The 12,173-nt window shown below is 38.0% G+C and overlaps 2 protein-coding genes across 3 annotated transcripts; one reads left to right on the forward strand and one right to left on the reverse strand.

Moving 5' to 3' along the window:
- Positions 1-265: 265 nt before the first annotated feature.
- LOC103360926 (ecto-ADP-ribosyltransferase 5) lies at positions 266-3,116 on the forward strand. 2 transcript variants are annotated; one of them, XM_008286864.1, is made up of 4 exons: positions 266-369; positions 632-727; positions 831-1,546; positions 2,629-3,116. In XM_008286864.1, the coding sequence occupies exons 2-4, from the start codon at positions 668-670 to the stop codon at positions 2,693-2,695; spliced, it is 843 nt and encodes a 280-aa protein (XP_008285086.1). In that variant the 5' UTR covers positions 266-369; positions 632-667; the 3' UTR covers positions 2,696-3,116. The 2 variants fall into 2 exon arrangements, with proteins under 2 accessions (XP_008285086.1, XP_008285096.1); XM_008286874.1 differs by having other exon boundaries at positions 313-332.
- A 2,706-nt stretch (positions 3,117-5,822) lies between these two features.
- tacr3l (tachykinin receptor 3-like) lies at positions 5,823-10,966 on the reverse strand. Its single transcript, XM_008287490.1, has 5 exons — positions 10,599-10,966; positions 9,641-9,829; positions 9,277-9,427; positions 6,129-6,325; positions 5,823-6,045 (listed from the first exon to the last, which is right to left on the reverse strand). The coding sequence occupies exons 1-5, from the start codon at positions 10,964-10,966 to the stop codon at positions 5,823-5,825; spliced, it is 1,128 nt and encodes a 375-aa protein (XP_008285712.1).
- Positions 10,967-12,173: the final 1,207 nt, after the last annotated feature.

Genomic DNA, 12,173 nt, shown 5'->3' on the forward strand with positions numbered 1-12,173 from the left:
TTGAAAGAAAGAAAGAAAGAAAGAAAGAAAGAAAGAAAGAAAGAAAGAAAGAAAGAAAGAAAGAAAGAAAGAAAGAAAGAAAGAAAGAAAGAAAGAATCTATTTGGGCTCATCTTGATTATAAAACTTCAGCAACAAATCTAAAAGATCTTACAGCAATCCAGTAGCTCAAGCAGAACAAATAACTGGACAACTGGTCTCCCAGTGGCCTGTTATTTCCTTCCACAGGAAAGAGAAAGGAGTTGCATAGTAAGATAAGTAGTCTCACTTCCCTACTGTTCTGTACAGAAGGCTCACTCCCCCACAGTTTGATGTACAAGAACTTGATTTCATGTGAGTTGTTCAAAGAGATTTATTCTCCTTGTTTAAGGTATGTGTTTTTCAATCTTTTCAACATTTGCCTTTTATTTTAGCATTTAAACATTGTTCACATTTATATGAGTCAAGAGTTGGAGGAGGGTGCCATGCAAAGACAGAAAAACGTGTCCATGCAAAGAAAACAGATAATAGATAGTGTAGGGCCTGCCAAAACCAAGAATTGAGCAACAAGCTAAATTCCTGCATTTCTGGACTGTGTCAGAGAAGTTCTTAATGGAAGGTTAGTCCTGCAACGCTTTTCTTTTCTGTTACAGAAGCCTGTAGAAGAAGAAAAACAAGAGCGCTTAAAAATGTGGGACAGAAGAAAACTGTGTCTTGCTGCTATCATTGTCACAGCTGTCTGCCACAAAGTAAGTATTATTTCTTGTACAAATAGCCATTCAGAATTTGTTAGGTCAAAAAAAATATTCTCTTCTCCTGTAAATGTATTTTAAATGTCATACTTAATTAAAGGGGACTGCAGAGTTTGTAAACCTACTGGACGCGATGGATGCAAACGTCGTAGATGACCTGTACAATGGATGCCGCAACAAGGCCATGGAGACGTTCATCAATTCAGGCCTGTTAAAACAAGAGCTAAACGACAGTAAGGGATTCCAGAAAGCATGGAGTGCAAATAGTCAGTGTTCTGCGCTGATCCCTGGAGGAAGAAAAGAGCACACTGCTGCACTTTCTGTCTATCGTCACAGCGATGAAGAGTTTTTGAACACCTTTGGCAAAGCAGTGGCGACAACGGGCGTAAATGTGAGCATCTATGAAAGCGACTTCCATTTCAAGTCTCTTCATTTCCTGCTTATGGATTCCATGACCCTGCTAAATGAAAACAAGTGCAAGACTGTGCACTCGGTCCCAGAGAAACAAGTCACAGCAGTAAAAGGCTCAACAGTAAGACTTGGAAGTTTCACCTTGGTTACTTCAAACTATGACTGGTTAAAAACCAATACAGATTTAGACGGGGCAAAGCTTTTAAATATCACATCTTGCTTCTTTGCCAACCTGGGGGACCATGTTTGCAGTACAGACAAGGATGAGGTGCTTTTATCTCCAGCTGAAGTTTTCACAGTGGAGGAAGTGGTGAAAAGACACACGTTGGATGGTGACGAATACACTGAGATTGTTTTGAAAAGTTCAAAACTGGACAGCAAACACAACTGTCTCTCTTTCTCAAGGTAAGATTCACATTCTCTTGGTAAAAAATGAAATATTTGGCTCAGTTCCATGATTTTTCACAAAAGCTGTGCTTGGAAGTGTGGAGGTTATATCTAAGTTATCAAAACAGTGTCTTGATGATTTGATGTTTCAAGGTTGCAAATAACGAACAGTTACTGAAGAACAGTTGGTGTGAAACAGATAGGAACGCTGTACTGAAACGGACTGTGTGTGGATTTTTAGTCCTGTAATGTTCCAGGCCTACATAAAGAAAAGAAAATAGTTTAAAACACACTGAAAACCTAAGACCAAATCTTCAGTATATCTCTAAAACCTTGAGTGAATAGGCAACAGTGTAAATTATTGACGGCGAAGCTTATTGAGCAGTGATGAATTTTTGTTTTTACTTACACAAGTTTGCTTTTTACTGCATTATCTTTGAGTGACAATCAGGTCCAGCATCTTTCAGGAGAATTACCAGCAAAAACAAAACAAAAAGAAAAACAAAACTTACACTATTTTTATTTTTTTAAATTGAACTCACAAGACGGAAAATTCCATCAGTCAGGAAGGCCAGCTTGTATGTTTTGTAGTGTTAGTGCTTATTAATCTTAAATACTGTGAGCACTCAAGAATAACTCAAGGAAACTCAATTATTTTCATCAATTCAGAAGCTATTAAAAGTACAATTTTAGTTGTTGTTAAGTGAAAAATGTAAACTGGAAATGTAAAGTGCAAAGGGATAAAACAGGAATTGGAAAGTGCGAAGGACATCATATCCTCATCCTCAGTGTGGCTGGGTGTGGTTCGATCAGATTTGCCTGATAGTGCTGAAGACATTCGCAAACAACCTCAAAACTGTCACCAGTTTCTATTCAAATGTTGATTCCTAACTTCTGTATTTAACTTAATCTTTTTCCAATTTTTGTAATTTGTCAGAAAACAAAAAAATTCTCATGAGATAAAATCTAAACTGTTTTAACTTTGGCAGAAAATTTCTGGTACTGAGAAGGTGGTCGATTAAACAAGTCAGTAATAATATTAATAAATTGATATTACAGACAGGTTCACTATCTTTTTGTCTTTGCTTCCACCTCTACAGGTCAGCAGCTGTCGTCTCCACCCAGTGGCTCGTGTCTGTGCTTGCGGCTTTATTTTTCTTCCTTTAATAGTTTCGCAAAAACAGTCAGCATCTCCGTTGCCTCTGAATGTTATTACAATGTAAAACACTGTTCTGTTTGTTCATTTCAACTGTTGTTTTGCTGTAGTGTCTGCAAAAATATATTCATAACACAGCTGCCATATACTTTGACTTATAGACTAAAGTCATCTTTTTTTAAATGCACGTAAGAAAAATATATACTTTTTGGTTTCTTTTTTTCATTTTGAGGCATTGTACTTCTTTAGAAAACTGACATAAATGAGAGATGGGAAATGACCTGCAACAAAGATTCCCAGCTGGACTCAAGTGGAAGTTTATCGTTGGCACTTAAACAACTGTGGTCCAAATGTAAAGCAGTTTCAGCCAATAATATCAGACAGACGAGCTGAAACGTAGATACACATAAACAAATAAACAGGTTGAACTCCTCTTGTCTCGCCTCTTACTGTTGAAAGCCGTACAGTGTTTCTGCTCAAGACAATGAAAAATAGACGTTTCTGTCGTTGTACAAAGTTCAGTGGGAGCAGCACTGAAAATACACTATGTATGAATGAGGAACTGATTCTTTGAAGCGCATCTTAAACGTATTGAACAACTTCTTTCAAGTTCAGTGAGCATAACTGTTTCTACATTTCCCGCAAAAGAAGTTGATGATTTCAAACACATTTTTGGGCTGAACCAGCTGGTTTCGTCATGACTTTTGAGAAGCTGCTTACAGTCACTACATGCAGCAGTCACTGATATGCTGCTGTATTTCTCTTGTGTAACTGCTTCTGATACCATAATGCATTGTTTCATCTTTCCATCAATGTTAAATAAGCAACATATCTATTGATCAGATCAGTGAAAGTCTAATTCAACACCCATCTCTACGTATGACTGAAATAAAATCCAACAAAATATGTAAAATAACTGATCACACAAAGAGAATGTATCAGCTTTCATGGTATTTTTTCAACATAATTCAACAATGAAACACATTTACAAGGCTAAATATGTGTCTTTGAATCTTTACCAATATATTTCACAATATTATCATCTTCACTGCTTGTATACAATTATACAGAAACTCTCAATAAACACTCTTAAAACAATACCCAAAAATGGCACATGCTTCGTCTGCCTTGCAACAATTACATCAGCAAGCACTTGTGAATTTACATTCTGTCATAAAATGCATTTAACATCCAACCAGCTTCATTTTAACATCAGTGTCACCGTAGTAGATTTAATTCCATTAATCTCAGTAGAGCAACATTAATACTGTTGCTGCAGTTCACCAGATCCACTAAGTAACAAAACAGAACCATGAACAGTATGTCTGCTGTGAGTACTGCATTCAAACAAATGTCAAACTGTTATTTAATAGCGTGCTGAGTGCAACATTAAACATATGTCAAAAACAGCAAAAGCAGCTTAAACTATATGACTTGTGACACTGAAAATACACTTTAATCCCTTGTGAAAACTTCTCAAAACAAATAATACAGAGAGGACAGAGTTTTACTTGCAAAAAAATAAAAAATACTTCTGTAGTTGTAAGAGAGAATTCATTAAGACAGTGGAACATTGCTGTTTGAAGCCAAAATAAAAAGATGCAAATAAACAAAATAATTAATAAAAATATATCAGAAACATACGTTGAATATATAACCTCTTAAGACCTGGCGTCCACATGCATGGACATCACATTTCGGGTTATACTACCACAGTAGTTTTTTTATTTTATTTATTATTTTATTATTATTATTTTATAGTTTTTTAAATGTACATATATATATATATATATATTTTTTTTATTTAAAATATATTTTTATTGTCTTTATATTTTTTTATTTTTTATTTCTCTTTGCTATTTGATCAAAGAGAAATGAAAAATGCTTGTCAAACAAGAGCTCGGCTCTTAAGAGGATAAATATAATACAGTGGAACAGGCATAAAATAAAATACTTTGAATTTTAAATCACTGTTGTCAAAATGAACTAAACCCAGGCAAGTATAGTCCATAAACAAGTATGAAATATTCCTTTATAACAAAAATCCAATGCGCTGTATGCAGTGAGCAATGTATTAATAAAATATCAGAGTTAAAAATCTGTGTATATATATATATATATATTTCTCTCTCACTGACTGGTGGAAATAATCTTTTATCCGCTTATGTGAAATTTAGACTTGCATCACATTGTTTTGCTTGTTTATCCAAAAAGCCTGCTAGATACATTTTTAGGAAACCAAACAACAAAATACGCACCTTTGCACACTTTGTTGAACATATTTAACCTAATGAACAGCAGCATTCTATGATAAAACAAATCACAAATAAAACTCCAAAATACACATTTCAATTCAATGAAAGGCATTAATGTCAAAATATTTGCGATGATATGTACAGTAGATATAGATTTAAATGTACACATGTATTTGTCATGTTTAAAATAACACAGTGATATACAAAATTATTAGTCAAAACTGTTTATTCGATTTTACTTTATTTATTTGAATAAAGTGGCTCGGAAAAAAAATCTGCTGATATGCCACTATAGCTGCCATGCACTGTGGGCTTCAACTTGAGTCCCGTTTCTAGGACTTAATTTGTTCACATTGTAGTAGAATGGCCATTAAAAGTGCACTGAAGTTGCTATAAGCAGTTTAGGTTTGCACTGGTGCATTTACTTTTATATAAAAGAAAACCTAAAAATGTAATGATTCTTAGGCAAGTTCTGCAATTACAAGAAGAGCCATTTCTGTGATATCTATTCTGATTTATAGACATTTGGTGAAATGGACTTCTGAGTGAATAATGTCCTCAAAAAGTGTAAGTTACCTTGAATTTAAAAATAGATGTCTATCATGTATATGTGTTCCGACTGGAAGCTTAGTTGCATCCATGAGCTGCATGTCACAGCTGCAGCTCTTGGTAAATGGGCCAAATCAGAAGCCACAATAATATAATTCACTTTCTGTTGTTTTTGAACACCATCATGCACCTGTCTTTTTAGCCCCCTGCTCCCCTCAATTCACCACTGCCATCTAAGAGAATTCATATTTATCAGAATAATCAAAAAAAGAAGAAGAAGAAGAAATCACCCTGCAACCCCCCTGAGTCGGCTCAGCGTGTCCAACTGAGACCACTAACTGTCTTTATTATCCTGCTCAGAGTTAAGTTTCGACCTGTTGCCACGGGAACAAGCGCTCTTGTCTTTGCTCAAGATGCTGGTGTTGACTCGAGAGAGGGTGCACATGCTGCTCTGGTGACACGGTCGAAGCCTTGTGTTTCGAAGCTCCAGCTCATCGTAGCTCGACACCCGAACAAAGGGACACCAGCGGAAAACCTTCTTGAAACCAGCGCGGAATCTGCAGCCAAGTCAACCCGACATGTAATGTTGTGTTGTGTGAAAACTTTTTGGATTTTGTAGAGTAGACTGACTTGTACTCACCTGTTGTTGAGGCAGCAGTAGATGATGGGGTTGTACATGGTGGAGCTCATCGCCAGCCACAGCACTGACAGGTACACCTGCTGGATGTACTTCCACTTGCTCAGACGCTTGTTGAGACCCGTCACAATGAAGTAGATATGGTACGGCAGCCAGCAGAGGGCAAAGGTCACCACTACAATGATCATCATCTTCACCACCTGCAGCAGAGGAAGAAGAACAAAGCAAAAAGTTATCAGCAGGAGAACAGGAGAGGAGGCTTTTTTTCACACAAAACATTTTGACATTCCACAGTATGAAAGGAACAGGGTCAAGTAATAATACAAAAGACGACTACATTTAGTTTTGCTGCTTCTGTGTATGGGTGCTGGAATTGTGCACACTGGCTCACTTTCATGTACTTGTGGGACACTTGAATAGAGCCATCATTATTGTTACACCTTTTCTCCTACTGATAAAGGCTGCAAAAAGGGGCCGTTTTTAGTCATTTCTGCCAGAGACCCTTCTTCAGTGTATAAACTGGCAAAGTACTGCAACCTCAGATGTGCTTTGTGACATACAGAGGAGCTACATAGTACCCAGTAGGGGGGGTCAAATTGTAAATAACAATAATCAAACTACAAATATAGTCAATCACAGCACAGCATCCCAAACACAACTGTTATTAGTATTGTAGAAAACAAGCCAAAAGCCATGCTGCAGGGGGTTAAGTATGTCATAAATATTGTGTGTGTCTTGCTGTTTTTCAAGAGCGTCTTGATTGGGATATCTGAGCCAATATACTGTGCACAAAACAGAGCACATTTCCACTCATAAATGCCGAAAAGTTCAATCACTAAAGACATCCATCCATTCATTCAGGCTGGAGCCTATCCCAGCCAACTTAGGGTGAAGGCAGGGGACACTCTGGACAGGTCATTTAGAGACAGACAACCAAGCACACTCCACGCAGAAAGATTCCAATGCCCCCACCGGGACGCAAACCGGCGACCTTCTAGCTGCGAGGCAACAGTGCTAACCAATTGCAAAACCAAAACAATAAGCTGATAGGCACTAAAACACAATAAGGTGCTGTGAGTTTAGTGGAATCGCTGACTTGAATGAGTTTGTCACGACAAGAGATACTTTACATTGTTATTATAAAAAAAATGGATTAGTGCAGCTTTATTCCACTTTGTCACACTGCCTGAACCCTTTTTTGTAAACTTTTAAAATATTTCGCCCTGCATCCTGCCTAAACAACCTCTTAACCTGGAGAAACGTTAAATTATAAAAGCACAAAGCTCTTTAAATGCCATTTTCACTGTGGGATGCTTGAAAGTATAGCAGCCCTTAGAAGCTCACTGCCTCTGAACTAGTGAGTTTGTTGACCGCTTCCTTTCATTCTCATCATAATTTCCATTCGATGTGCGCAAAATGACTGCCATATACGAGAACGAAAGGTCAGTGATGACGCACTGGACCCTGCAGGTTCCAGGTAGGACGGATGAAAGAGTGCCGCCGAACTCATCAACATGTTATAGCACAATGCAGAGCCGTGGAGGGTTAAAAGGAGCAGGCAGCTATTAGACCATCAGCAGACGCTCATCTGCAACGCGGACATGAGAACAAATTATACTTATCTCCAGTCCAGATGCTATCTTGTTGAGCGTGGGCCTTTGAATGAAGCCTGACATTGTCTCACAGCTTTGTTTCCTGACATTTATAAACCTCTTTTATCTTTATCAGCTCAATTTTGTTGGAAATCTGCGCCTCTGATGACTGTTTTTCTCTGAAGCTCTTGCAAAAGCAAACCTGCACCGGTCTCTGTTCCTGTTTATTCAGTGTGTATGAGTCACTGATACCATTATAAATTCTTAATTAATAGGAATCTATTCTTAAGTTACCGTTTTATTTTGATGCTTACTTTACTGCCTCAGTTTGCAGGCTATATATAAGTTGAGATAACTCTGATCAGAGTAACTGGGTCAAAGACAAAAGAAGTTCTTGATCCACAGATTAAGGATATTTTTCATTATCAGTTTAAAAATATATATATCCAAAGCATCCTTTATTAACGAATTGCTCCAGAGCCTGACCGCTGTGCTGCCCCCTTTGAATAATCCGACATGTCACTGCAGTATTTGTGATGTTTATCAATGAGTTGTATTTGTTGGCATTAATCCCAGAGTTGTCTTGATAGATGTTCGCCATGACAGCTGTGATGACCTTAATCCCTGTTCAACCCTCAGTGTAGCTGCTGTAAAGCACACTGTCTGGCCGATGCTGCTAAACCACAGTGAAGCGAGCGCCTCTTTTCCTCTTCAACATGTGTTGACTTCATAATGAGCGCTTGCACCGGTGCGTTTGCTCCGTATGTGGTTTTCACATAAGAGAAGTGTGAATTCCCTTCACAGCACTGAGCTAATGTGCTTTGCTGCTCCTCACATCACATTTTACTGATCTAATCCCTAAGTGATCCACAGTGTTTTCACAGACCTGCTCGCATTTGTCCTAATTGCGTGTGCCATGTGTTTTGTGTTAAACATATGGAGGCTTATTTGCTTTTGTGCACTCATGTCCCTTATGGTATTAATAGCTGAATGCATTTAGTGTTTTTCTTTGTTTGTTTTATTCAAATCAAGACTGCAGGTTAAGTTACAATAGTTTTTCGGGTATCGGTTAATATTGAGTTGATTGCTTCGTTTCTTTCTTGCCTTTGTTTTCTGCAAAAAAGGGAAAAGCTTGATGATTAGCTTCTCAGTCCAGGTTCACTGCATCATTTGGCCTCCTGGAGTTTGTCTTTTCCAGAAATTTTGAACTTCTTTTCCCTCAAAAATAAAGGCTCTCAGTGTGCAGATGCTCTCCAACTAATTTAAACCTCAGTCCTTGGTCTCCATCTGTGTTTTAGCACATTTACAATCAGTCAGTAGATCAACAACAAGGCTGTCCGTGAAAACATCAAAGTCTTGGTAGTCTATAAGATATGTAGAAATGCATCCTTCTGTAAGTTGTACTCTCTCTATGAAACTTAACTGTGGGCAGATTTTAGATTTGAGAGTATCTGAACACTTAGGTACATGTTACACTATCTGTTTATAAACTGGTCGGTATACCTATATTAGTAGAAAAACTGTAAAATCTGAACGTATTGAATAAACATGGCAATTACCTTCCTTTTCGCCCGGAGCTGTCCATGATAGTTATCAGATGAATCTCCAGGAATCTCACCTCCCCACAGCGTCACCCCCACGATGGTGTAAGTGATGCCCATCACCACTAAGGGCAGCAGGTAGACCAGAACTGTCACGATGATATGATACCTGCAGAAATAAAGAAGCACATCACCAGCACATTTTCAAGAGTGTGTGTGTGAAGTAGTTTAACAAAAGACTGAATGAAGAGGTAGATGAACAGTGATAGTACTGCAGTTGTAATGACAGAAAAAGAGATGTTGGAGAAGGGCTGGAGACGACAGCTCAGCTTCGTCATTACAAGGACAGCAGAGCACGACATGGTTGTCAGTGTGGTCTCACATGAAGGGGTCGTCGGCCATGCGGGGCCAGGCCACGTAGCAGAGAGTTCTACGGGGCAGAGTTCGGGTGGTGGAGAAGTAGCAGAGAGGGAAGGCCAGAACCACAGCTAGACTCCAGATGCAGACGATGACTCCCATAGTGGCTTTGGCAGACAGACGAGGTTTCAGAGGATGGATGATGGCCATGTACCTACAAACAGAGGTCACAACATGAACCTGAGCTGTGAATCAATGCTGAGAAATACTCAGAATCTACAGTTACTGCATCTTACGTGTGATAAAATCCTGAATAGATAATGATGAGGGCTTTTAAAGGAGGCATGGCTATGATTTTGTGTGTTACTATTAAAGTTACTCAAGTCAGATTAAGTGCCAAAATTACAAAAACTTAAAAAACAGCACAGAAAACGTCAACATTTTTTTCTTTTGCACAGTGTTTAACCTCTTAAGACCCGAGCTCTGGTTTGATATGCATTTCTTAATTTCTTTGTTTTTTAATCTGATCAAAAAATAAAAATTAAAAACAAAGAAAAAAAAAATAAAGAAAATAAAAATATATTTTAAATTTACAAATTCTTTTTAAAAACAAAGAATATTTTTGAAAAATAAATAATAATAATAAAATATTAATAATAATAAAATAATAATAATAAAATAAAAACTAATTTTTAAAAAAAATTAACTACTGTGGTAATATTACCCAAAATGTGATGTCCACCCATGTGGACACCAGATCTTAAGAGGTTAAAGTCATGGCATGTGCTGTTCATGTGCAATAAATCCTTTGATTTTCATTCAGACCACTGCAAGTATGTTAAATTACACACTGCACAAATTATCAACTATTTAATGTAGGTCTCTCTTAAAGAAAAACTATTTTCTAGATAAAGAAAACAGAAAATACAAACACAATCATGAAAACTTCCCCACTAAATCTTTATTTTCCTGTGCAGTCATACCTGTCGATGGCTATGGCGCTCATGGAGTAGATGCTGGCAAACACAGCGGTGACCGGGAAGAAGTTGTGGAACCTGCAGTAAACCTCTCCAAAATACCACTCTCCATGAGCAGCGTAGATGAAGTTGATGAGCGTGTTGAAGGCGGCCATCGACACATCCGCGAAAGCCAAGTTCAGCAGGAAATAGTTGGTGACAGTCCTCATCCGCTTGTGCGCCAGAATAATCCAAATCACGATCAAGTTCCCAAAAACTGCCACCGCCAGCACCGTGCTGTAAGCCACCGACCACAGAGCGATGCGCCACGCAGGCTGCACGAACTGGTTGGTCAGGTTTGTGGTGGAGTTGGATCCATCTCGTCCAGAGGCCATTCCTCAAGTGTCCTCGGTGGGATCTGCTTCAGTCCGCTGCTGGGACGCGACATGGATCAGTTTGGCGCCTCGGATGCGTAACATACGCGTAAAGAGTGTTAACATGTGACGAGAGAGACAGAGCCGCAGCCACTCCCTGCCATCATCTCATTGGCAAAGGAGATGAAGTCAGTTTATCAGGATTTGTGTTTTCCTCCTCATAATCCGGCACAATTATTGATAATAATAATTTTTAAAAAAGCTACCACCAGCTGATATGAAGACAGTTTGTAGACCTTTAAAACAAATTAAAATCCTGTTCTTACTGTTTGTACTCAATTTGTGTTGATGTTTGGGCAGGTTTTGTTTTCAAATTTAAAAGTACATGACAATTAACTGTTACAAGGAGTGCATTAAACCACCTTTCCCAACCCACTGTAAACAAACAAACAAACAAACAAAAGTAAAAGCATGACAGAAAAATAGGTTATAAAATATAGATTTTTGATGCAGATGTTGTTTACAGCTTTGGCCTGTTTTTTAATCTTAATTTGTTAAAGCTTTAATGGTAATTTAATGGTTTTTTTTTTAGAAAGAAATATGTAATGTTATAACTGCTGCAAAACATTTTTTACGATATCATTTCTTCTCACACGTCCAGGCCATTAGACTCTCGGCAGCTCACTTCAGATGAATTTAAAAACTCCTGCAAAAGTCGAAGGCATTTCATTCTAAAAGGGTAAAATTGCCGTTCTCCGCATGAGTGCTGCCTGAAGCTTTAGATCAGCCTGAATGTAATGCAGTTAATCCTTAATAGCTGTGATATCAAAACCAAAGCTTATAGTTTCAGGATTTTATGTAGGTTTGTCTGTATTATGTAAGAAGGAGCTCAGTCAAACAGATCAGTGTAAAGGCTATTAAGTGATCACATAATGAAAATGTTTAGCTCACTATCTCAGATTGTTTCTTATGTAAAGTTGGAACAGAAACCCAAGTGACTCCATCCTCGTGTCCCACATTCAGAATGACCTGCACTCTGCTATAAAACATCCACAGTCTGTTCTCCAGGTGTTGCTGAACTAGCTCATGACAGCAGGTTAAAAGTGTGCCAGTTGTGACAGCGGGTTTAGGGTATTTATCAAAAGCAAAATGATTATGCACAAAAATAATACACAAAGAAAGCTGCTACTCATTATTGGCACATCACTCCAAAATTCTGTTGATGAAA

The sequence above is a fragment of the Stegastes partitus genome, unplaced genomic scaffold, assembly GCF_000690725.1.
Source record: "Stegastes partitus isolate 25-593 unplaced genomic scaffold, Stegastes_partitus-1.0.2 Scaffold11, whole genome shotgun sequence".
In the NCBI taxonomy this organism is placed as follows: Eukaryota; Metazoa; Chordata; class Actinopteri; family Pomacentridae; genus Stegastes; species Stegastes partitus.